General features: G+C 46.5%; 1 protein-coding gene across 1 annotated transcript in view; it reads right to left on the reverse strand.

Moving 5' to 3' along the window:
* Window positions 1-21,369, reverse strand: part of DNA2 (DNA replication helicase/nuclease 2) — a 45,419-nt gene extending 24,050 nt beyond the window's left edge. The window contains exons 1-4 of the mRNA XM_074999588.1: window positions 21,296-21,369; window positions 19,971-20,150; window positions 13,169-13,352; window positions 11,722-11,867 (exon numbers count right to left, since the gene is read on the reverse strand). Coding sequence (XP_074855689.1) covers window positions 11,722-11,867; window positions 13,169-13,352; window positions 19,971-20,150; window positions 21,296-21,369 — 584 coding nt within the window. The remainder of the gene's footprint in view (window positions 1-11,721; window positions 11,868-13,168; window positions 13,353-19,970; window positions 20,151-21,295) is intronic.
* Window positions 21,370-26,568: the final 5,199 nt, after the last annotated feature.

A 26,568-nucleotide genomic window follows, 5' to 3' on the forward strand; every position in this document is an offset into this window, starting at 1 on the left:
TTCTCAACTTGCCCTTCCAATGCAATGTCAACGCCAAGTTAAAATTCACTAGGTCAAATTAATGCTAGTGTGGAAACAGCATTACTTAAAATCTGATTTAAAAAAAAAAAAAAAAGTCAGCCTCCAATGACCTGAATATGTCCATTCTGGCCACTTTCACCTCTGCTGCTCTCCAGAGGTGTAGGAAGTAGGAAACAGGAAGACCAGCAATTTGAATTCATTTTCTTTCTAGCCAGCATGGTTATCACATCTATCCATGATTTCTCAGAAAAAAAGAGCTCCAACATGGATCCATCAGGAGAGCCAGGATCTCCTTTCCATGTGGGGATGTATCTGTACTGAGTAAACAACCAGGGACACTTAGAAGTGCCAGGTGAAAAAAAAAAAAATATCAAGCTTCCCCACACATACATGGCTGCTGGGCTGTGCAGACCATGTCTGCGGACAGCAGTATGCCCTGTCCTGCACAGAATGAAGGCTGCTTCCCTGCACAGGGTGTAGCAGGAGAGGCTGAGAAACTTGTTTAATGTGTTCTGAGAGCACCCAGCTGACAACCATTTCAACCGGTTGTTCTACTTGTTTTCTCCACTTCACACTCCAAACTGCCATGGGGCTGTTACTTTTTTAAGCAGTCACTACTGGGACTGTCCTTCATTCTGTCTCTTTTTGAAGAATAGTGACTTTAACACAATAACCTTGTTACTAAATGAGTTCTGGGACCACCCAACTGAACCATTTCAACAAGTTGCTCAACTTGTTTTCTGCATTTCACATTTGTAAGGGGCCACTCTCTGCCACAAGGCATGAGTGCTCTCTCTTCCTAAATCATGTGGCTCAGGGGAGGATTTCCCATGACATAATGGAGCTTGCAGGCTCTCGCTCTCTCCCTTCCCTCTCACACACAAGCAGTTGATGGGCCTAGAACTTCTTTAGCAGAAGAGGCAAGGGAATCCCTTCACTCTTAACTCAGCTTTTCTATCTTTTAATGCTTCCTTAACTTTTCTTTCTCTCTTTGAGTCACCACTACTTCCGATGGGGTAATGGCACTTTCCAGAAGCCATAAAACATCAACGCTCTCTGCGATTCTTTCCTTCTCTTCTATTTAGTCTTGGGGAATCATAATGAGTTAATGAGCTAATACTTCTAACAGTCTCCTCAGCACATGTTGGAGATATCAGTGCAATGGCCTGAACATTCTTCGCTTCTATATGATGACGATTCAGATTTCTCCCTCTGCTTCAAACCTGGCTCCTTCACCCAGATACGATGAAAAAGTACTAGTGTATCTTCTTTCCTTGAAAATAATATGAAGTCTTTCCCTAGTTGCATGGATCCTGTTTGGTGTGTTTTCACCAGGAGAAGATACTTCTCAAAATCATCATTCTTCACTTCTGTGTGGTGATAGCTCACAGATCTCCCTCTCTCTCTAGTTCAAACATGGTTCCTTCAGCCGAGCTCTCTTCCCTTGTATTTAATGGCAATTTGAAGTCTCTTGAAAAATCTCTTTTGTAAAAGCTGCCTCTTTCTGTAAAGATACTACCTCTTTCTGTAAAGCGGACAACACTCTCTCTCATTGGGGAAAGAGGCTTCTAAGAAAAAAAGGTCAGCTCATTTCAACTGGAGGGGAATGAGGACAATGCAATCTGGGAAGACGACATCACATACCCACAACCACTTGTGGGGCATTTTTTCCCCATAACCCACTGGAAAAAAAAACCCAGAATGCTACAGGGCTGAAGGAACTGTGGAATAGGTACACACAATGCACTGCTGCAACAGTCAAACTTTGTCGATTTCGTGGGGATGTACTAAGTCAACTTTGTGGGCAAGTGCAGACAACTTGGACTTCAAAAAATCCAGTGTTACAAAGTCAACTTTAATAAATTCAACTTTATTTTGCAGTGTAGATGTAGCCACAGTGTTAGCACCACCAAAGGACTAAATTAGTTGAATTCTGTACAGTCAGGACTAGATTTCAAACGTGATAGCTATCATCCTTAAATTGAATTATATAGTCTCAATTTTAATTCAAGATCACAATGAAGACAAAAGTGACATTTTCAAGAGATAACAGAATTAGACCCTAAAAACCAACTGAAGGAAAAGATGTATTTAAAAAATTTAACAAAAAACCTGCCACAATAGCTGCCAACAGAACATAACAACAGCCATACTGAATCAGACCAAAGGTCCATCTAGCTCAGTATTTTGTCTTCTGATGCCTAATGTGAGGTGTTTCAGAGAGAATGAACAGCACAGGTAATCATGAAGTGATATATCCCCATCACCCACTACCAGTTTCTGACAAAGGCTAGGGACACTATCCCTACCGATCCTAGGTAACAGAGCATGCAGAAGACCAAAAAGATAAAATAAAGTATTCATGTTATGGTTAATTCAAATGGGAAAAATAAGACCCCAAACTGGATAAATCTATTTCTTATCAGTTCAGTACATCTGAACTTAGGGCAGTCCATGGACAAATGACTACTGAAATTTTGCCTGAAGCCTGCAATTTACAAAGTACTTTCTGCCCAACTTAATTTCCTAATTGATGGACTTTGTAACAAAGTAAAGTCTTGAGATCAGCATCACCACAAATCTGACACCCTTCAAATAAGAACGGAGTCTAATCCTTTCGTTTGTGGCCATGAATACAAAACTGGAGCTTGAGAATTGGAGACAGTTACAGAAATCTGTTACTGTGATGAGTTTAAATTTAATATGAATACCAAAAAATTAGAACAGAAAATGAGAAGCCTCATTGTTTTGTCAGTTGAGAATTTTCTAGAGATCAGAACAGTATTTCTTTTAAATTATATTTGTCACATTTAGCTCACATATGCAAATGCCCCCCGCTTTTTTTTTTTTTTTTTTTTGACAAAACCAGTGGAACGTCCACCTACAAAATGCATTTTGTCAACAAAAGTCTTGTTGACAAAAAAAACACTTTGTGGACGTTCAGGGTGGCCTTCTCTCAGCAGACAGGGCATGCAAGTCAATAGACAGCCCTGTCTGCTGTGTGGCTGGGCAGTCTGGCCACTCTGTCGAGAGAGCGAAGTGCTCTCCAGATTGGCTTTTGTGTGTGGCCACACTCTGTCAATAGGAGTTTTGTTGGGAAATCTCTTCCTACAGTAACTTCTGTCAGAGTGCTGTAGTGTAGATATAGCAACTGAAAATATAATAGACCAAGTTTAAAAAAAAAAGTACTTGCCCTAGCTGCCAAAAGAATAATTTTACTCAACTCTCCTGTGAGTAGCTATAGTTTTGGGAGGCTTATTGAGTTTATATTTATATAATGGAGATACACATCTCCTGGAGCTGGAAGGGACCTTGGGAAGTCATCTAGTCCAGCCCCCTGCCCTCTTGGCAGGACCAAGCACACCTGAATTAAAAAGTTGCTGAATTAAAAAGTTAAACAAGTATTGACCCTCAGGCTACATCTACACTACAATATAAATTGAATTTTATGAAAACTGCTTTTTATAACATCAGGTTTTACAAGTTTTGAGTATCCTTACCTTCCCACAACGTCAACTTAGCACTGCCACACTTGATCGCCGAATATAGAGAAGTTACTCACCGTAGTAACGGTGGTACTTCGAGATGTGTCCCCGTGGGTGCTCCACCATAGGTGACGGCTTGGCCGGCGCCGCAGATCGGATCTTCCAAGCAGTTTCTGCCGGACCGCGCATGCGCCGGTGCGCGCCGCTCCCTTGCGCGCTCCTGGCCATGTGCGCGATCTGGTCCCCGCCAGTTCCTCGACCAACCGCCTCGGGTGCCCCTGCAAAACACTAACAGAGATCCGAAGCGGGGAGGATGGGCGGGAAGTGGAGCACCCATGGGGACACATCTCAAAGAACCACCGTTACTACGGTGAGTAACTTCTCTTTCTTCTTCGAGTGTCCCCGTGGGTGCTCCACCATAGGTGACTACCCAGCAGTAACCCAAGATAGGTGGTGGGTAATTGGATTATGTGCAGCTGGTCCCCGAGAGGACCGCTGCAGAGAGACGGGTATCCTCTTGGAATACCCTGTGAAGGGTGTAATGTTTGGCGAAGGTGTCGTAGGATGACCAGGTCGCCGCTCTGCAAATGTCTTTCAATGCAACACCCTTGAAAAAGGCTGTTGATGCTGCCACCGCCCTGGTGGAATGAGCCCTGGGAGTGGCCGACAAAGGAGTCTTTTTGAGCTCGTAGCACATTTTTATGCAGGATACAATGTGCTTTGAGATTCTCTGCGATGAGAGACCTTCTCCTTTCGATTTGGGAGCGAGGGAGACTAGGAGTCTATCCGTTTTCCGGAAGGACTTGGTCCTGTCTACGTAGAAGGCTAGCGCCCTCCTCACGTCCAGGAGGTGTAGGCGCGCCTCTTCGCTGGAGTTATGAGGCTTTGGATAAAACGAGGGTAGAACAATAGGTTCATTGATGTGAAACTCGGAAGAAACTTTGGGAACAAAGGCTGGATGCAGCCATATGGTTACCGCCTCCTTGGAAAAGACAGTGCAGGGTGGCGTTGCCATGACTGCCGCAAGCTCGCTCACCTGACGAGCTGACGTAATTGCAAGAAGAAAGGTCGTCTTTATTGTAAGGAGGCGAAGGGGAACCGTGGCCAAGGGCTCGAACGGTGGTCCCATGAGTGTGGTAAGCACCAGGTCCAAGCTCCACGAGGGTGGAATCGGTTTCCGAGGGGGGTAGAGGTTTACCAACCCTTTGAAGAACCTGGTAACCATAGGGTGGGCGAACACCGTGTGCCCTCCATCCTCATGTCTGAACGCCGAGATGGCGGCAAGGTGGACCTTTAACGAGGATAGCGAGAGTCCTGCTCTCTTGAGGTCCAGTAAATACTCTAGAATTGTAGGTATAGGCACCGAAAGGGGGGCCAGCTGCTTGGTAGAACACCAAGCCATGAAGCGAGTCCATTTTTGTTTGTAGGTTTTCCTAGTGGAAGTCCTCCTACTACTTTCTAGGACTTGCTGTACTTCCACTGTGCATGTGCTCTCTAGGGAGCTGAGCCATGGATTAGCCACGCTTGCAGTCGCAGGCTTTGGGGGTGCGGATGCACTATGGACCCCTGGGCTTGCGTGAGCAGATCCGGCGCCACCGGAAGAGGCATCGGTGGGCGGTCCGACATGCGCAGGAGTAGGGGGAACCATTGTTGGCGATCCCACGTTGGGACTATTAGGATCATCCGAGCCTTTTCTCTCCTGGCTTTTTGCAGAACCTTGTGGATCAGCACTGCGGGGGGAAACGCGTAAAGCAGGGGGCCCCCCCACGGGATCGCGAACGCGTCCCCCAGGGACCCCCGGCCCAGCCCTGCTCTGGAGGAGAATCGTGGGCACTGTTTGTTGTGCTGAGTGGCAAACAGATCTATTTGGGGAAACCCCCATGCGTGGAAAATCAGCCGTAGTAGATCGGGACGGATCTGCCACTCGTGGGTGAGCGCAAAACGCCTGCTCAACTGGTCTGCCTTCATGTTGTGCGCGCCCGGCAAGTATGAGGCTCTCAGGATTATATCGTGGGCGATGCACCAGTTCCATAGGCGGATTGCTTCCGCGCATAAGGTACGGGATCGAGCTCCTCCTTGCCTGTTTATGTAAAACATGGTGGAGGTATTGTCTGTACTGATCCCGACGACTTTGCCTTGTATACGGTCTCGAAAGTGTTTGCAGGCGTTGAACACTGCTCTGAGCTCTAGAACATTGATATGTAGAGACTGTTCCGTGGGTGACCACAGTCCTTGAGCCACCTCTTCGCCCATGTGCGCTCCCCACCCTATGAGGGAGGCATCCGTAGTGAGGAAAACCGATATTTGTGGCTGATGGAAGGGTACCCCTGTTAGCAAGTTCCCGGGGTTTACCCACCATTGCAGGGATTCGCGCACCCCAGGTGAGGGCGACACCACCCTGTGAACGGTGTGTACTGCCAGCTTGTATACACTTGCCAGCCAGTGTTGCATGCTGCGCATGTGCAACCTGGCGTTCTGTACCACAAACGTCGCCGCTGCCATGTGGCCCAGCAGCTGCAAGCACGTCAAGACCGGCACTGTAGGGCTGAAGGTGATGACCTGCACGAGGGAACCGATGGCTCGAAAGCGAGCCTCTGGTAGGTATACTCTCGCCGAGACCGAGTTTATGCGAGCCCCTATGAACTCTATGTCCTGTGAGGGGTCTATCTTTGATTTTGCCAGATTGATAACCAGGCCAAGTGAGGAGAACGTGTTTGCTGTGACGCGTATCATGCGGAGAACCTCCCTTTTCGAGGTCCCTTTGAGCAGGCAGTCGTCCAGATACGGGAAAATAAACACCCCCTGTCTGTGCAGGTAGGCTGACACCACTGCCAAGGTCTTGGTGAAGACTCTGGGGGCCGAGGAAAGGCCAAACGGTAGGACCTTGTATTGGAAGTGTTCGTTGCCCACCATGAACCGGAGAAAACGCCGGTGAGCCGGATGGATGGTTATGTGGAAGTACGCGTCTTGGAGATCGAGGGCTGCGAACCAGTCTCCATCGTCCAGTGCTGTAAGGATGGAGGCAATCGTGATCATCCGAAAACGTTGCTTGCATAGATACCTGTTGAGGCCACGAAGGTCTAAGATGGGCCTCCAGCCTCCTGTCTTTTTCTCCGTCAGGAAATACCGAGAGTAGAACCCTTTCCCTTGCAGTTGCTCCGGCACCTTTTCCACCGCCCCTATGAACTCGAGGCGGGCCACCTCCTGCCTGAGCCTGGCTACATGGGAGGCCTCCTGGGGGTGGGGCTTGGGCGGGGGTCGCGGCGGCGGGAGCGACTGGAAGGGGATGGCGTACCCCGTGGCTATGATCTCCAGCACCCATTTGTCTGTGGTGATCCTTTGCCACTGCTCGTAGAATGGTCGGAGGCGATGGTGAAAAAGTCGTTTCGGATGATCTTGTGCAATGGTGGTGATGGCGCAGCCCTGGATCTGTATGTCAAACTTGTGGCCTTTGGCCCCGCCCCGAGGACGGCCGGCCCTGTTGTGAGCGTCGCCTGGGGGTTCTGTACTGCTGGTGCTGCTGATGCCGCCCTTGCTCGTAACCCCTGTGATACTGGGGGCGCTGTTGCTGGTACTGGTACCGCCTTTGCTGTGGGTAGTACCTTTTCTTTGAGTATGGAGGGGTGTAAATCCCCAGGGTCCTGAGTGTGGCTCTTGAATCTTTACTGGAATGAAGGACCGAGTCAGTTGATTCAGCAAACAGCTTCTGCGAGTCGAAGGGAAGGTCGACTATCTTCGCCTGCAGATCTCTCGGTATACCCGAGGTCTGGAGCCAGGACTCCCGTCGCATCACCACTGCAGTTGCTGTGGAACGTGCTGCCGTGTCCGCAACGTCCAAAGCAATCTGAACTTCCATCCTCGCAGCCGCGTAGCCCTCTTGCACTATGGCCTTGAGGACCGGCTTTTTGTCCTCTGGAAGCGAGTCCATGAGGGAAGTTAATCTGGCATAGTTGTCGAAATTATGGTTCGCCAAGTGCGCTGCGTAATTTGCCATTCGCAACGTTAAGGTGGAGGAGGAGTAGACCTTTCTGCCGAACAGCTCTAGCTTCTTGGCATCTCTGTCCGTTCCCCCTGTTTTAAATTGAGATGTTTTTAATCTTTGTTGCGAGGACTCCACCACCAAGGAGTTTGGCTGTGGGTGGCTAAACAGGAACTCCATGCCTTTCGCCGGCACGAAGTATTTCTTATCCGCTCTCTTTTGGACAGGCGGAATAGTTGCAGGGGTCTGCCATATGGTAGTGGCGGACTCCAAGATCGCTTCATCAAGCGGTATTGCTACTTTGGAGGAGGCCGGGGAGCTCAAATTTTTAAGGAGCTTATGATGTTTCTCTTGCACTTGTGCTGTCTGGATGCCTTGCGTGAAAGCTACCCTCTTAAACAGCTCCTGAAACTGTTTGAGATCGTCCTTAGGATGGACGTCCCCTAAGGCCGTGGCCTCATCCGGGGAGGAAAACGAGGAACCGCTGGGGTACATTTCTTTGGACCCTTCCGCTTCTTGATGGTGATGGTGCGCCCTCTCGCTGGAGGTTTGCGAGGGAAAATCTCGTGGGTCCACAGCCAGTCCCCCCTGGGATGCTTGAGTCTCTGTCCCCGATCGCGACTGCCCTCGGGGGTACGAGGTAGTATGTGGGGATCTTTCCCTGGGAGATTGCCGATGGTGTCCATGCCCCGCGTGGTAGGGACGACCATGGCAGTATAGGCACTGTTCCTGGGAAGGTGACCTTGACCATTCCCTTTGCACGTACCCTCTGTGTCTGGGAGAGGGGGATCGTCGAGACACTGGAGAGAGCGATTTTGCACAATAGTCCAGCGTTTCAAATCCCAGGAAGGGTGAGGGTGGTGCCAGCCATGGGGAGGCTGATTGCAGGAAAGGAGAAGGGGGCTCCGGGTAGGCTAGGGGGGACCCCTGCCTTCTGGTTGGAGTCTGCAACATGAGCGGAGGGCTGTGAGAAAAGAGCTCCACAGCCCTGTCTGGAGAGGGGCTGCAGTGCCTCCTCTTGTGTGCAGCCTTTCCCCTCCCTAAGGGAGGTAACTCCGCCCCCTGATGGGCGGGGGATCCCGGCCCCGTCGGCACCGTGCTAGGCACACTCGAAGGCGGTGCCGCACGTGCGGAGTCCTTCTGCGCCTGCAGGCTACGTGCCTGCGCGCTCTGCACCGCCGGTTCCCCGGGGGTCGGTGCCACTGCCTGTGGTGCCGCCGGTACCGGCGCTTGCTTAGCCGCCGCCCTGCCTGCGGTGCGGGGCGGCTGGCTGATTATCGGAGGCTGAGCCGCTTCCACGTGGCTCTCCGTGCCGCCGCCGATCAGCTGTTGCTGCGGCTGGGGGCTGCTTGCTCCTCCCGTCCCGCTCACTGTTGCTGCCGGCAGGGATCGGGTTGGAGAAACTTTCCTCCGTTTTTGCGCTGATGGAGTGAGGGAGGCAGCTTTTCTTCTAAGGGCCCCGGAGGGTCCCTCCTGCTGCGGCCGCTCCGGCACGTCTGGCTGGAGGGCCTTGTCAAGAAGCAGCAGTTTAATCCTCATCTCCCTGTCTCTCCGTGCTCTGGTTGTTAATTTTGCACAGAAGGCGCATTTTTGTGCCACATGGGACTCCCCCAGGCACCTTATGCATAGACTGTGCCCATCGGACACTGGCATTGCCTCTCGGCAGGACTCACATTTTTTAAAGCCTGAGGAGGACATTGTTGGTGAGTCTTTGAGTTTGTTTATGGGTACTTAGCACCTTCTTTGTGCTGTTTCCCCGTCCGATGGCCTGCCTCAGCAGGAGGGCTGATGGCCCTAGCTCCCGGCCTCCGGCGCTTGTTACTGGGACTGCCTTGAGCTGTCCCTCCGTAGCTTGTTTGTTTTTTTTGTTTTTTGGTTTTTTTTTTACAAAATAACAACCGGCTACTTATGGTAGCCTAAATAACTGAAAAACTTTAAAGAGAAAACAAATAAAATCGTTGAATACGCTATGTGGCTTTAGCCTAGTCGGATTCCGTCTGCAGCCGACGGTGGTTGAGAGGAACCGGCGGGGACCGGATCGCGCACATGGCCAGGAGCGCGCAAGGGAGCGGCGCGCACCGGCGCATGCGCGGTCCGGCAGAAACTGCTTGGAAGATCCGATCTGCGGCGCCGGCCAAGCCGTCACCTATGGTGGAGCACCCACGGGGACACTCAAAGAAGAACGACTCTTGCAGCAGTGCATTGTGGGAACCTATCCCATAGATCCCTCAGCCCTGTGGCATTCTGGGTTTTTTTCACTGGTGTAGTATGGAGAAAAAATGCACCACAAGTGGTTGTGGGTATGTGATGTCATCTTCCCACATTGTATTGCCCTTATGCCCCTCCTGTGGAAAGCAAACACATTATTTCAGAAGGAAAGAAGGAAAAGTAGGGAATCCCAAGCAGAGGAAAACCAAATAGGCTTGCTTCAGAAGGTGACTGAGCCACATATACTAGTTGCTCAGCTGCTCCCCGAGAAAGAACACCTGTAGGTACGACTGTCTCACTGCCCTGGGATCACCCAAATGACTGTGTCATGTCAGCTGGCATTCCAGTCACTTTCCCCACCAGTGAACTGATAAACCTCTTTCCTGAAAAATATTACAGGAACAGATTTCTGCTTGAGGAAAGAGTAGAATAGTAAAGTTGAGGAAAGTACAAACCATAATAAACTAAAGCCAACACCCTCAGACATGGGAAAAGCCTGAAGGATTTTTGGCTTCCCACTTCACTGCACAGACGTACCCAACACGGGACATGGAGTCCACCAAATTTCCACATGCCAGAACATCTTTAGGTATGGCTTTCATGTTATCAATCAAGTAGCACACCAGACAGGGAACTGTCATACTGCCCTGGGATCACCCAGGAGGCTGTGTCATGTCAACTGGCATTCCAGCCACTTTCCCCTCCTTGAAACAACAAACACCCACCCTGAAAATATTACAGCTTGTGATATCCATCCCCCCACCCACACAGCCTGTCAGGGGTGTCGAGGGGTGGGTGGTGGAGTAGGTTGAAGGACCACTTGACAGGGTCCCCTTCAGCAGGATGGTCTGGCTAGGCGGTGGAGGGAGACCCTACAGGTATTCCAAGTGGGTGCTAGATATCAAAAGCTGTGCTCTAGGGTGACAGCCAGACCATGAAACTCTTTGCTGTGTGAGGAGACTTCCTGCCCAGGCAACAGCCAACCTCTGAAAATCTTAAATGCCTTTGGAGCCCTCACCACACACAAACCAGGACATAGTACTGTCTGGCAGCATGGTCTGCACTGCCCTGCAGGCACATTCTTTTATTGGGTCGGGGGCTAGCCACATGATATGGTTAGGCGCAACACAGACCCCCAACTGCATGGCGCTGCAAAGGGATAGGGGCAGGGCTGGCTGGCCGGCCCTGTACAAATTTGAATGGCAGAGAAAAAGTTACTCTGCCTGTCATACAAGCCCCATCCCCACAGCCTAGCCACCACATGGAGTGGTAGAGCAGGGACCGACGCCAGCGCTGAAAACGAAATCTCAGCCTCTCCTGCTACATCTTGTGCAGGGAAGAATACACCACTTTGTGTTGGGGCTATTTTTTCCATTGGTAGATGCGATCGCTGTGCTGATAATAAAGAAAGACGTTTCTCAGCATCTCTTACAATCGTGACCCCCTCTAGCCCAGCCACCACAGGCTTCCTGGTGCCAAATTCAAATTCAGAGGCTTCCTGTTACCTGATTTCTGTGCACCTCGAGAGCAAGGGAGATGGAAGCAGCCAGAGCAGACAACCTCAGAGCACTGTGCGATATACACAGGACACCTCTGGAGGCTAATAAAGTTGATTTAAAGACATGGCGTTTCCACACTAGCCTTAATCTGAACTCTTAAGTTTGAATTTGACACTACGCTGAGTCACTTTTGATCATGTTACAATATCAACCTTAGTGCTCCCTAAAAATAAGCCTAAAAGTATTTACAGTGAAGATAGCTCGATTTTACAATGTCGCTAACTGCCTTAAAATCAACTTTATCGTGTAGTGTAGACATAGCCTCAGACAAGTGTCTTTGTAAAAAGGTATTCATGTGTATATAAAACATATTATTTTAGTGTAACATTCTTCCATTAGTAATCCTTTTCCTGAATATCCTGCAATTTTAAAGAATTATTATATAACAGACATTTAAAATGAAAGACAGAACTTTTTTTTTTACTTCCATTTTTCAAATCTAGATACAGATCTCTGCAATGTCACTTACATTTCTTTTAGACATTTTGGTCCCTGCACAGTTCTGAAGGCAAGTTCTTGTAGTTTCTCTTGTGCAAAGTTGTGCGTTACTCCTTGCTGGAAAACTTCATGCAGGATTGTACCTATCAGCATCTGCCGTGAACTAGACTCACAACTCTACATGAAAAAAATTAAAATAAATAAATAAACAAAAACAAACCCAACCAACCAGCAATGCAATTTACTGTAACTTAAGTCCCCTCTAATCTCTTCCAGTGAGGAATATTTTTTTTGTAAACAGAAGTATGTGCAAATGTGCACCACCAGTAGAAAAAAAAGTCTTAACTGCAGTCATTCTGCTAACCAGCCAGGCAGATGTGACTCTTTCTTGAGCAGCCACACAAGCTTAGCAGGAACGCTGACTGAAACGTACATAACATGGGGCATAAAATCCTCATGTATAAGCCTTTTAGAAGGCAGCCTTAATCAACATGATCTGTAACTTTTCTTGAGTGTGTTACAGACTCCACTGAGCACTACATTTTTGGTCTATGGGGGAGAGAAAGCTTGCACTTTTTAAAGCCTTTTTACAATATATTTTATTAAAAAGACTAAGGTGTTTTTCAAGTGACATGTAAAACACACATATGGGGAAACACACAACCACAACAGTGAACTGATTACCTATTAACCTGCAAGAGATTAATTTAAAAAGAGATTTAGAAACCCAGAAAATGAGGAACCCCTGCACCCTCCATCTCTCAGAAGCATGAGCCCAAGAGTTCCTGTCCCTGCCATTCTACTCTTTACCCTTCCCTGCTGGCTCAATACTTCCTGCAGCTAAGATATTTTGGGTCTTCCCCTCTCTGTTGGCTAACCAGCCCTTCTCTCCACCAAGATCCCCACAAGGGATGGGCCAGTCACCCCTCTCCAAGCACCACAACCAGCCATTATGCCCCTCCCACACACATGCAACAGGCTCATTTCAGCAACACCAAACCTTGAACAGGTATCAGCCTCTCCACACACCACTGAAAGGGACCATAAACTCCTTCCACAACTATGCATTCGAATTAGGCTGCTTCCTCACTAACGTTTCCTGGGTAGGTAACAAAAAAGCACAGGAAAATGAAGCCCACTTTCAGCTCCTGTATCTGGACTCAAGCCTGGCTTGCAGTAGCCCAAAGCTGCAATTACAAGTAAAGTCCTGGACAGCCAAATGCTCAGTACAAAAGGAATTTTCCAGTGAATTTAGAGAGCTTTAGAAAGCCTCTGATAACCTGCAAAGATTTTTCAAAGGCATTTAACTCGGCCAAATTTTAGCAGATTTCCAAAGGGATGAAAAGCATTTGGTGCCTCAGACAAATACTACCACCTACCAACTTTCATGTCCCTGCTCCAAACGACAGAATTTTTTTTTTAAAATGTGATTTGTCACTAGTTAAAATTGTTTTATATTCCATGGTTTCGGCACTTACCTTGAACTTCTCACTCAGTATTGCTTTTCTCATACATCGAATACTATTTGATACTGTAGTGCCAGAAAGCAGCAAGTCTGGGTAGAGAATTAGATATCCAGAGTCTCTATCTATTATCCAAGTACCAGAATGACAATCTCCTTCTAAATGAACGATGTCTCCTGGAAGTACTGGGACAGAACACCTACAAAGGAATTAAAAATTGCAATAACCATGTGCAAGACATAAGGATATATTGGAATAGGAACATTATTTCTAAACTCACAGTAAATTATTCATCCAATTTTTTAAAGTCAGCCTGGAGAAAACACTGAAATCAATTTAAAGAAAAAGCCATTTATACTAGTAAAACATGATTTCCAGAGCATTATCAAAAAAAAAAAAAAAAAAGTTACTCATCTCTTGTAATTGCTATTCTTCATGATGTGCTATTTATGTTCATTCCATGAGCGATATACACGTGCACACATGATAGCTGGAAGATGTTTCCCCTAGCAGGTAGCTGTAGGGTCACAGCCTGGGTGCCCCCAGAAGCAGAGCCTTTTTGGCACCAAATATAGACCCCCGCCAACTCCCTCAGTTCCTTCTTGCTAGCTATTCCAACAGATGGTACGGGGCAGGGTATTGGAATGGGCATGAACACATCTCAAAGAACAGTTATGAGAGGTGAGTAACTGTTGTTTCTTCAAGCTCATGTACATTCCATGATAGATGACTACCAAGCAGATGATAGGCGGCGACATCAGAGTGCTGAACTGACTGAAACACTGCCCTACCAAAGGACACACCATCTTTTGCGTGCCAAGTGATTTCATAATGTGCTGTGAAAGTATGCATGGAAGACCATGTTGTGACCCTATAAATGTCCTGTACGAAAACCCAGGCCACGAAGGCCATAGAGGATGCCTAGGCCCTAGTCGAGTGAGCTCTGATAGGCAGTAGGGAATAGCATTCTTTAATGCATGACATTATCCAGGAAGAGATTCTCTGCAAGAAGGTAGTTAGACCCTTCATTCTGTCAGCAATAGGTACAAAACAGTTGCTGTGATTTTCTGAAATATCTAGTCCTATCTACATAAAAGGCCAAGGCCCAGCACCTGTCCAGTGACTGCAAACTCTGCTTCCTACCATTAGATTTGGCTTAGGCTAAAAGATCAACAGGGAAATGTCCTGGTTGACATGAAAAGAGGAAACATCCTTTGGCAGAAACACCAGGCGTAGTCTTAATCCAACCTCATCCTTATAGAAAAATCACCTAGGGTAGATTCACTATGAGTGCTCAGAGCTGAGATACCCTCCTAGCGGAAGCCATAGCCACTAATACCATCACTCTGTACAACAGATAAAGGAGGGAGCAAGTGGCCAGAGGTTCAAGAGGGGGACTCATACATTTGGACATTAGATTAAGGTCCCATGTGAGAAGTGGTGGTCTGACTGGAGGATGGAGTCTTTCTAAACTCTTGAGAAATCTGTAGACCATGGGGGTAGCAAACACTGAGTAGCCCATCACTCCTGGGTGAAATGCTGAAATGGCTGCTAAGTGGACCTAATGGATACTATGAACAGCCCTTGATGATTGAGGTGACATAAATAATCTAAAACAGAAGCAACTGAGGCTTCTAAAGGGGACACTGAACTGCTTCCACTTGGCCAGATGTCACCCTGGTGGAATGCTTTCTATGATTCATAAGTATTTGTTTCACAGAATCAGAGCAGGAAAACTTCAAGGCATTCATGCTGTGGTGCCAAAGCTGACCTCCTTTCTAAGCAAGCAGATCTGGAAGTATAGGGAGTAGGATTAGGCTCTGAATGGACAGGTCCAGCAGGTGGGTGTACCAATGCTGCCTGGCCAATATCAGGGCTATCAGGATTACCATGGCCTAGTCTGACCTGATTTTGATGAGGACCTTCTGGATTAGTGGAATAAGAGGAAAGATACAGAAGGGGTCTGCCCCAAAATACACTGAGTCTATCAGCAACCCTGGCTGTGGTCCTGGAATGGGGTGGTTGCTGCACTTCTTGCTGAGGAAAGTAACTAAACAGGTCTATTTGTTGATGACCTCAGGATGGGAAAATGGACCTTCTGTGCAAATCAATGGAGCACCTGTGATCCTTGATGGACCTGCTGAGATGGTCTGCATGACATCTTGAGTGCTTGGTAGGATAACATGCTTGGAAATTAATGGACTGCTGTATGCAAAAATCCAAGTCCCACAGCTTACTGATCTAAGCAAGAGGGACGTGCACCCTGTTTGTAGATACAGAACATTGTTGCATTATTGTCTGTACTCACCAACATGGTATGTGCCACTAGTTGCATCCTACAGGTCTCACACACCAGTCTGATTTCCCTCAGCTCCTGGACACTGATGTGAAGCAAGAGGTCCAATTGGTCCCAGCTGGTTTGGGTCATGAGGTTCCCCATGTGGGTTTCCCACCCTAAGTCTGATGCAGCCATGAATAGTGACATGGAAAACTGTGGGACCCTAAACGGAACCCTGGAGCAAATCACTCAAGCATCCAGCCACCACAGTAGGGAGTCTATTACTGAGTGTGTAATCATCATCAGCATGTCTATATTGTCTCCACCAGGGCAATACACAGATGTCAGAAAAGACTGAAGAGGTCTCAGCCAGAGTCTGGCATACTAGATGACTAAGGTACATGCATGCCATCACGAGTCTCAGGAACTTCCTACAGTGTCTTACTGTGGTGGAGGAACCAGTTCATGCTGTTTATGATGTTGATTGGGTTTGAAACCTTGAGTCTGTGGGGGGGGAATGCTCTGGCCTGTAGGGAGTCTAGCAGAGCTCCTGCAAGTACTATTCTTTGCACTGAGACTGAACTGGACTTTGACTTGCTTATGAGCAGCCCAAAACTGCAAAAAGTCTTATAAACAAAGGTAGTACCTAACCTGGGCTTCTGATTAGCCTTTGACTACCCAATCCTCCAGGTATAAGAACAGCTGGGCATGTTGCCTGCTCCCATGTTTTCAGGAGTCTCTAGATGGCTGGTGATATGGAAGGGATAAACAATGGGATGTAAAATGCCTATGCTGGGTAGATGGCATATGAATACCGAAGGACCTCAAACTCGCCTTGAGTTCTTGAGGCTGTGGAACCTTCTGTTGGTCTTTTCTGAAAAGAGAGAAGGGCCTTCAAAAGGAAGGTCCTGTGGGGTTTGTTGGACCTCCTAAGGTAGGCCTAAAACATGAAGCCATGAACCCGCTCTCATGTTTATGCCAGAGGCCATGATCCTTGTAGCCAGGTCCACTGTATCTAAGGTCGCTTGGACATCTGCTCTAGATATTAATTTGCCCCCTTTCACCAGGGTCATGGACTCCAAAGACAACAAGGTGGTGTAGGAACAACAGCTGACCAAAGCTTGCTGACTGGATATCCATAATTGTACACCTCCAGCTGAACACGTTTCCCAGCCATACAAAAACAACTGTTTTGCCTCATTCTTTGAGGAGGGTCCTTGGTATCTCTGCTGCTCCTGGTGGCTGACTGGGTCCCCTAATAAGGAATGGGGGAGGGATAGCTCAGTGGTTTGAGCAGGGCCTGCTTAAACCCAGGGTTGGGAGCTCAATCCTTGAGGGGGCCATTTAGATTTTTAAAAAATCTGGGGCAAATAGATTTTTAAAAAAATGTATGGTGCTTGGTCCAGCCAAGACGGCAGGGGACTGGAATAAATGACCTCCCCCTCCCCAGCTTCCCTTCAGCTCTATGTGTATCTCCATATTTAAAAAAGGAAAAAAAAAATCAGGGGAGGGTTGGCATACAAATATATATGCCCTGCAGATGGTACAAAATACCTCATCTCATTACACTTAGGTGTGGGAGAGGAACTGAGGCTGGGGTTTGCCAAAAAGGTAGCACTACTCATGTAGGGGCAAATGGAGAGAGAATATTGGCCATTGAGTCAGTCTTCCCTACAACCTCCTCAGCTTGAACCCCCAAGCTCTGAGCTAGTCTGTGTAACAGTTGTAGGAGTGCTCTATTGTCCTCTGAAGCAGGTGAGATGGTTGTACCTGCTACTGCCTTGTCTGGTGACAAGGATAATGAGATTCTTCCCAAGTGTGGCTGCTCTGTGCTCTCAGCTCCTGAGGGATCCCTAGGGCCAAACACCTATAGCTGGGAGCGCCACTGCCACAGGAATAGAATGCTCCTGCAGTGCTTATGTCGACATCTGAGTAGCTCCAGCATCAGTGCCATCACTGTCAGTGCTGAAAGAAGTGCACCTGCTGGTGTCAGTGATGTACTTGGTACCATCGTGGTTGGTGCCAGCACTAAAGGCATGGCATCAACATAGGCAGTGCCTGCATCGGTGCCCCAAGTAAAGAGGTTGCCACTGCTATTGGTGCCAGAGGCACAACTGAGGGTGAAGTGACCGAAGCAGCCCTGGAATGGGAATGGTGTATCTGACTCTGACTCTCATGATAGGCCCAGGGTGTCCAGAAGGGACACTGGGGAGCTGCTTGCCACTAGACAGGCCATTGAGTTGGGCGGGAGAAGTAGCTCTTCTTCAACAACAATCTTGCACTACTGCTCCTACTAGAGTGGAAGGAGACTCCAAACTCTGAAGCCTCCAATGCCAAGGATCACGGAGATGCCGTGCCTCGTGGTGCCAGTGGAGGGATAGTATGATCTTATGATACCTGATGGTGTAGTGCCATGGTCAGTGCTGAGAGTCTGCGTCAGGGGGTTTAGACAACATTCCTGGTTTCCCTCAGAATGGAGGCCAAGTTGCTATGTGTCACAGTGGAGGCTCTCTCCTAGGAGAGGAAAACGGTCACATGGCTTCCATGAACATTTGCATTTCTCAGAAGGCCTCTGGGGTTGAGGCAAGATGGAGCTCCACAATGCTGATCAGGGACAAAATGTAGGTGCAGACTTGACTTCCTAACAGGAGTCATTGCATGTGGGGGGTGGGGGAGGGAGGATATGGTCTTGATATGGGAGACCTGCCCTTCTTACACCCCACTTCTTTTGTGAAGCACTTGGGACTGGAATCTATGTCTCCTCAGGCCCTGGGTCCCTCGAAAACAAGGCATGAGGCTGTGGCACCTTGTCTGTCATCAGCAACAGTGCACTCTGCACCCAGGATGAAGTGCTTGGCCAAACAAGATCCCTTCTGCCTGAAGCACCTTCATCAGAATGACTTTCAGCCATTGGGCTCTATCTTTCGAAGTCCTGGGCGTTGAAAGTCTTACAGATTCTACAGCGATCTCTCTGATGGGACTTGCCCAAACACTTTAGACACAAAGTGTGGGGATCATTTTTGGGCATCCATTTGCCACAGTCTTCGCAGACTGAAGCCTGACAACCTATGCATGTTCAAGCACTGGGAACTTGAGCAAAGGGGGTGAGGGGGAAGCCAACCCTCCCAAGAGCTCCAGGATTTAACGCTAAGTATTCAACTAAACTATTTACACTATACTAAAATTATGTACAATACGAAAGAGAATAGCTACTGCTAAAGCACTTGCTTTAGAGAAGCATAGGAAGTTCTAGCTAACCATTACTGGCAGTAAGAAGAAACTGATAAACAAGATGAACACCATGTTCCCTCCTAAGTGAAGTATATCAATTACACATATACACAATGGAAAACAACTAACTAGGAAGGATAACGAGAGGTAGTGGTGTTAGTCTGTATTCTAACAAAACAAAACAGCAGTCATGTAGCATTTTTAAGGCTAATAAAATGATTTGTTTGGTGATGAGCTTTTGTGGGACAGACCCACTTCTTCAGGAAGGAGTGCTGCAGAAAGAGACCCAGAGGTCACAGTGTATCACAACATAAAGATGAGTCAACAGCGTAACAGTTGAAAAAAAGCAAACATTTCATTTTAGGAGTGCTTTAAGCAAAACACAAACAGTAATTCTTCTGCTCTACTCTGCACTCATTAGGCCTTAGCTGGAGTCCTGTGTCCAGTTCTGGGCGCTACATTTCAGGAAAGATGTTGAGAAACTGGAGGGTCCAGAGAAGAGAAACAAAAATTATTAAAAAAAGTATAGAAAATAAAAGGAAAGACTGGAAAGAACTGGGTTTGTTTAGTTTAGAAACTAGAAGACTGTTATGTCCTCTCTGTTTTCAAGTACCTAAAATTTTGTTACAAGGAGGAGAGAGAAAAATCATTCTCCTTAACCTCTGATGACAGGAACAATGAGCTTAAAATGCAGAAGCAAGGATTGGATATTTAAAAAAAAACAAACAAACAAAAAAAAACCCACTGTCAAGGTGATTAAGCACAGGAATAGAATTATCTACAGAGGTTGTAGAATCTGGAGCTTTTTAATAGCAGGTGAGGCAAAAACCTGTCAGGGATGATCTAGAAGATGCTTGGCACTGCTATAATACACAGTATCTATCGTTCAACCTGTGTTTTGCTGACCGTTGTGTCACGGAAGTCAGCTGCTGTCTTCTGAAAACTTAACCTCTCAAGGTTCCTTCCAGTTTGGGTCTATGAAAATTAACATCGTGTTTTAACCAGCTTGTGATATACCCAATTCTGCAAGGGCGTTTCTGTATGTTTAAATGCATCAGTTCCATTAGCATGACCATGGGAACAGCACTTAACTGCTGTAGCTAGTGCATCATACGTAAGACTGCATGCTTACAGTTGCACTAAAACAAGGCACTAATACATTGTATAAAAGATATACCCGGAATTTTAACCTTTACAACAGCATTAAAAAGAAAAACCCACACACCCAGAAGACAGCATGTAGCAAACTTATTTCATAACCCAATACCATATCCCCAAAGAAAATATTTATATTTACATATCAATTACCAGTCATTCCTTAGAATACACAGTTCAGTATCTTCAAGTGACTGAGAAGCTGTAATTGTTAGGTGTTTCTCAGGACTATCTTCATTTTTCTGTACTATGTGGATTCTTAACACACAATATCTATTATTCAAACCTTTGCTGAGCGTTGTATCACAGAAGTCAACTGCTGTCTTCTGAAAACTTAAGTGACAGTTTTATTAACACAACAAAATAACACATGGGTCTGTTCACAAAGGTTATGGCCACTCTGCAATTAAACCTGAAGCAAGAAACTAAGACAAGTTTTCAATCCCTTGCAACATCTCATCCCAAAACAGAATATTTTTTCTGTGAAATCTGGTTGAAAATAATTTAAAAGGGAGATCTGCTGCCTACGTTAACACCACAGTGTTTTAGAAAGTTCAAATTTAAATTTTTCCAAGAAGGTTTTTGTTTGTTTGGCTCTTTCCCTCCCACCCACCCAAAAGACACTGGTGACTTGCACAGACCTTAATCTTCAAGACAGCAAATTCTTGATTTTACCAACCCCAATTTCGCAGACTTTGAAAGCAACAGGAGTCCATCAGCTCCGGCAATGTTCCCAAAGTCAGATTAATCAGTGCCTGTAAAATCCTAAATCCTGCCTGCCACCCACACCAAAACAGAAAGCTAAATTACCAGAACTGCCACTTCCAAGTGCTGAACCCTCCACCACAGCCTGGACTGCAGCCAGAGCCACCATATGCTCCTCCTACCAGAGGTGGAGCACATATGTGGGCAGACCACTTGCATATGCACCTCACCCCTGGTGAGAGGAGCACCTGGCAGCTCCGCACCAGGCAGCTTCAGCCGCATGGTGAAGACCCTCGGGCTACGTAGTGGGTCCATCATTTCCAGCCACGGCAAGAGTCTGGCTTTTTTGGGGGGCGGAAATTCAGGGCTCTGAGACTTTCAGGTTTAACCGACGCCCCCCCCCCGCCCCCAATTAGTCCGTCCAATCGAGGATTTACTGTACAGAGCCACAACCTGTGACTCGGGTCCCCAGGAAACAATTCTCCCGCCTACCGAAGAGCTGCACGTTGGAGCCACCCACCGCCCTCCCATAGCCACCAGCTACTGCGTGAAACTCAGGCTACCCCGGCGGTTGCTTTCCAACCCATCCCCCGGCCTTGATCGCCAGCCCCTAGGGCACCGCTGCGCGGGACAGAACACCCGCCGGAGCGACTTATCCGGGGCGCGTAAAGGACTCGGTCGCCGCAGCTAGAGGCCGGAGAGACACGAGGCCATGAGCCCTGCGCCTATTTCAAACGACGCGCGCTGGGGCAGCTCCCCCGCCCGGGCGGTACCTCTCCGCTGACGCCAGCTCCTCGCACACGTCTTTCTCAGCCTGCGGCCGCCGCTCTTCCCGCCCCAGGTCCATAGCGCCAGCGGGAGAAGCCGGTAGAGCAGGCGTAACAACACACTGTATGGGTAGCTCTCCCACATCAACTGAACCCCTCCGGCTTGAAAGAATTGCGCAGGCGCGATACACACTCCAGGAACCAGAGGAAATTTAATTGCCGAGGGCGCCACTGCTCTGCTCTCGTGCAGCGGGAACGGCCGGCGCGAGCGGCGCTCAGCCAATGGAAGGCCAGGAGACACAGACAGGTTCCCGCGCGCGCGGGGCCAAGGAGCCCACTGGCAGCAACACGAGCCCGGCTCACATTTTTTAAAGGAGCCACATGACTTTCACCGGCCAGTGCGCCTGCCCGGGTACAATCTTCGGGCTACTGCAACCCCGCTTGCAGTGGGGCATTGGCTCTAGTTACGCAGGAGAGCCGTCGGGGGGAGTTAACAGGAAACGGCACGGGGTCGGGTTTTCATGTTATTTATGCATGACCTTGCCACAGCAGCAGAGATGGGGAGTGAGGTGAGTGTAGCATCGCAAAGTACATTCAAATATTTTTCACTGGATTTCACAATGTTTGGCAGATTTTTCCAAAACTTCCCTCAAAGCACAAAAGCACGACTTTTAACCACCCAATCTGTAAGGAAGGACTTCAGCCATAACAACGAGCATAGTGGGTCTGACCACTGGAATTTCACTCTGGCAGATGAAAACGAGGTAAAAGATCATCTCCCAAGATACGGTGGGATTTCATTATCTGCATATATTTGTTAGTGTTGATGTGCTGTATTCTCTTTGCCCTTAATAGTTTTCTTTGCTTTACACAAAGGCTGGTTGCTTGTAAGAGGAAAAGCATTGTCCATTCACGGTTCCTTATATAAAAGTATTAGGTTTCCCAGATTTCTGAGGGTAGGTTCAGGTCAGTTTTTTCTAATTTCAAAATTAAACCCAAAGCTAGGTGTTTGAAACCTGTGGCTCCAAAGCTGCATGCAGCTCTTTAAAGACTCTGGGGCTCCTGACACTATAATTGCAGACTGTAAAAACAAACAAAAAAACCTGATTATTTTCAATAAACACTGAACATATAAAAGCCCAACAATGAACAATTCAGATCTAAATAGCAAACAAAATGTGATCTTGTAGCTTTGGCTAAGTCCCCCTTTAAAAAGTGCAGTGCATTCTGGGATATGATACTGTATCTGTTTTGATCATGTCACTAATAAAGTCTTGATTTTGAAAAGGAAGATTGCAGCATTTCTGCTGTGAAGGACAACATGCATTCTAAGAAAGAAAAACATTAAGTAAAATTGGCATAATTAAAATGGGGTTCCTTCAAAAAAGAGGAAAATCGAAGATGAAAACAGAATTTCAAACTGAATGGACCCAGTTCTTCAAATTTATAGCTAGTTCACCTGCACTCCCTTTATGTATCATTTGCAATGAGAAATTTGCCAGCAACAAACAAATGCAACCTCAAGAGGCATTTTATCAAAGAATACACCATTTTTGTTGAAAAATATCAAGCATAAGATGCTAGGAAAAAAAAAGCAGTTCATTCACTAAATAGGTGCAATCACTAAGTAGCATAATGATGGCTAGTTTTGTGGTAGCTCAAGAGATTGTGAAATGAGGGAAGTCAGCCCTGGATGGTAAATATATAAAAGAGTGCTTTATCAAAGTATCAGAGCAGTTGTACTGATTTCCAAACCAATTGTTCAGAATCTAGCATCCTCCAGAGAGAAGTCTGGGAGTGAAACTCAGGAAGACGGTGGTACAAACACACATGTAAAGTGTGAAGAAACAGAATATGTAAAAAGTTTGTGAATGTCCTGCAGTAAACATGTATCATATTACAAATCATTGTGTGCGCTGTTCTTAAAATAGGGGTTACAAAAAGTATGGTTTGATGTTATTTATTAAGAGCCATCTTGTATTCATGTGCACTGCAGCTCGAGTTATTGAATGTTTTAACAAATTAAAACATAAAGGCTCTTGTAAGTTCGGTTGCCAACCTCTGCCCTAGACACTTACAATACTGCTAACAATAGTTGCCAGTGAGGTTATATTTTTGTTTCATTCTATTACATTTCCTGCAGAAAATGTGGTTGTTTAAATTGTAATTATACCTGTGCAAACTCATAGGGCTTCACAGGTGTTTAGTAAAATCAGAATTTTTAGCATGCAAACTCTTTATAACTGAGAATTAAGAGGCAAGATCAAATCAATATCTTAGATGCCTATATACAAATGGAAGAAGTATGGGTAATAAGCAGGAAGAACTGGAAGTGCTGATAGATACAACTATGACATTGCTGGCATCACAGAAACTTGGTGGGATAATACATATGATTAGAAGGTTGGTATGGAAGGGTACAGCTTGCTCAGGAAGGACAGATAGGAAAAAGGGAGGTGTTGCCATATATATTAAAAATGTACACACTTGGACAGAGGTGGAAATCGACATAGGAAATGGATGTGTTGAGAGTCTCTGGATTAGGCTAAAAGGGCTAAAAAACAAGGATGATGTCCTGTTAGGAGTCTACTACAGGCCACCTACCCAGATGGAAGAGGCTTTTTTAAACAACTAACAAAATCATCCAGGGCCCAGGATTTGGTGGTGATGGGGGACTTCAACTATCCAGATATACATTGGGAAACTAACACAGAGGGGCACAAACTATCCAATAAGTTCTTGTACTGCATTGGAGACAACTTTTTATTTCAAAAAGTTAAAAAAGCTACCGGGGGGAAGCTGTTCCAGGTTTGATTTTAACAAATAGGGAAGAACTGATTTGAGAATTTGAAAGTGGAAGGCAGCTTGGATGAAAGTGATCATGAAATCAGAGTTCGCAGTTCTATGGAAAAGTAAAAGGGAAAACAGCAAAACAGAGAGAATGGATTTCAGAAAGGCAGTTTTTTGTAGACTCAGAGAGGTGGTAGGTAAGGTCCCTTGGGAAGGAAGCCTGGGGGGGGGAACAACTGAGGAGAGTTGGCAGTTTTTCAAAGGGACATTATTAAGGGCCCAAAAGCAAGCTATTCTGCTCTGTAGGAAAGATAGAAAATATGGCCAAAGACCGCCTTGGCTTAACCAGGAGATCTTGCATGATCTCAAAATAAAAAAGGAATCATATAAAAATAGAAACTAGGACAAATTACAAAGGATGAATATAGGCAAACAACATGAATGCAGGGACAAGATTAAAAAAAGCAAAGGCACAAAATGAGATCAAACCAGCTACAGGCATAAAGGGAAACAAGAAGACTTTTTATAAATACATTAGAATCAAGATGAAGACCAAGGAGAGGGTAGGCCCACCGCTTAGTGAGGAGGGAGAAACAGTAACAGGAAACTTGGAAATGGTTAATGACTTCTTTGTTTCCGTCTTCACCGAGAAGTCTGAAGAAGGAATGCCTAATAGTCAATGCTAGTAGGAAAGGGGTAGAAGTCAAAAATCACTTAGAAAAGTTAGATGTCTGCAAGTCACCAGGGCCTGATGAAATGCATCCTAGAATACTCAAGGAGCTGATAGAGGAGGTATCTGAGCCTTTAGCTATCACCTTTGGAAAATCATGGGAGACCGGAGAGATTCCAGAAGACTGGAAAAGGGGAGATATAGTGCCCATCTATAAAAAGGGGAAGAACAACAATGCAGGAAACTACAGACCGGTCAGTTTAACTTCTGTGCCAGGAAACATAATGGAGCAAGTAATGAAAGAAATCATCTGCAAACACTTGGAAGGTGGTAGGGCGATAGGAAACAGCCAGCATAGATTTGCAAAGAACAAATCATGTCAAATCAATCTGATAGCTTTCTTTGATAGGATAACGAGCCTTGTGGATAAGGGAAGAGTGGTGGATGTGGTATACCTAGACTTTAGTAAGGCATTTGACATGGTGTCACATGATATTCTTCTCAATAAACTAGGCAAATACAACTTAGATGGGACTACTATAAAGTGGGTGCAAAACTGGCTGGATAACTGTCCTCAGAGAGTAGTTACTAAAGGTTCTCAATCCTGCTGGAAAGGTAAAACAAGTGGGGTTCCACAGGAGTCTGTTTTGGGACTGGTTCTGTTCAATATCTTCACCAACAATTTAGATATTGGCATAGACAGTACACTTACTAAGTTTGCAGATGATACCAAACTGGGAGGGGTTGCAACTGCTTTGGAGGATAGCGTCATAATTCAAAATGATCTGGACAAATTGGACTAATGGTCTGAGGTAAACAGGATGAAGCTTAATAAAGACAAATGCAAAGTGCTCCACTTAGGAAGGCACAATCAGTTTCACACATTCAGAATGGGAAGTGACTGTCTAGGAAGGAGTATGGCAGACAGGGATCTAGGGGTTATAGTGGACCACAAGTTAAATATGAGTCAACAGTGTGATGCTGTTGCAAAAAAAGCAAACATGATTCTGGGATGCATTAACAGATGTGTTGTGAGCAAGACACCAGAAGTCATTCTTCCACTCTACTCTGCGCTGGTTAGGCCTCAATTGGAGTACTGTGTCCAGTTCTGAGCTCCGCATTTCAAGAAAGATGTGGAGAAATTGGAGAGGGTCCAGAAAAGAGCAACAAGAATGATCAAAGATCTACAGAACATGACCTATGAAGAAAGGCTGAAAGAACTCGGCTTGTTTAGTTTGGAAAAGAGAAGATTGAGGGGAGACATGATAGCAGTTTTCAGGTATCTAAAAGGCTGTCATGAGGAGGAGGGAGAAGACTTGTTCTTCTTGGCCTCTGGGGATAGAACAAGAAGCAATGGGCTTAAACTGCAGCAAGGGACGTTTAGGTTGGACATCAGGAAAAAGTTCCTAACTGTCAGGGTGGTCAAACACTGGAATAAATTGCCTAGGGAGGTTTTGGAATCTCCATCTCTGGAAATATTTAAGAACAGGCTAGATAAATGTCCATCAGGGATGGTCTAGACACTACTTGGTCCTGCCATGAGGGCAAGGGGCTGGACTTAATGACCACTCAAGGTCCCTTCCATTCCTAGTAGTCTGTGATTCTATGAATCCTACAGCCCCACTGGCGAAGCGTGCAAGACTGGGAATTGAAGAAGAAGAAAAAAAAAACATCGAATTTCATGATGCTGTTTTTGCACAGATGTTCTTCACGCTACAAATGACAGTTCACATCCACACATAGTGATCTGTGACCTTTAAGAGTTCCTTCAAACAACACACTTAATTCTCTTTTAAATAAAACTAAATATCAACCCAAA

Source organism: Carettochelys insculpta, chromosome 7 (assembly GCF_033958435.1).
Source record: "Carettochelys insculpta isolate YL-2023 chromosome 7, ASM3395843v1, whole genome shotgun sequence".
Taxonomy (NCBI): Eukaryota; Metazoa; Chordata; order Testudines; family Carettochelyidae; genus Carettochelys; species Carettochelys insculpta.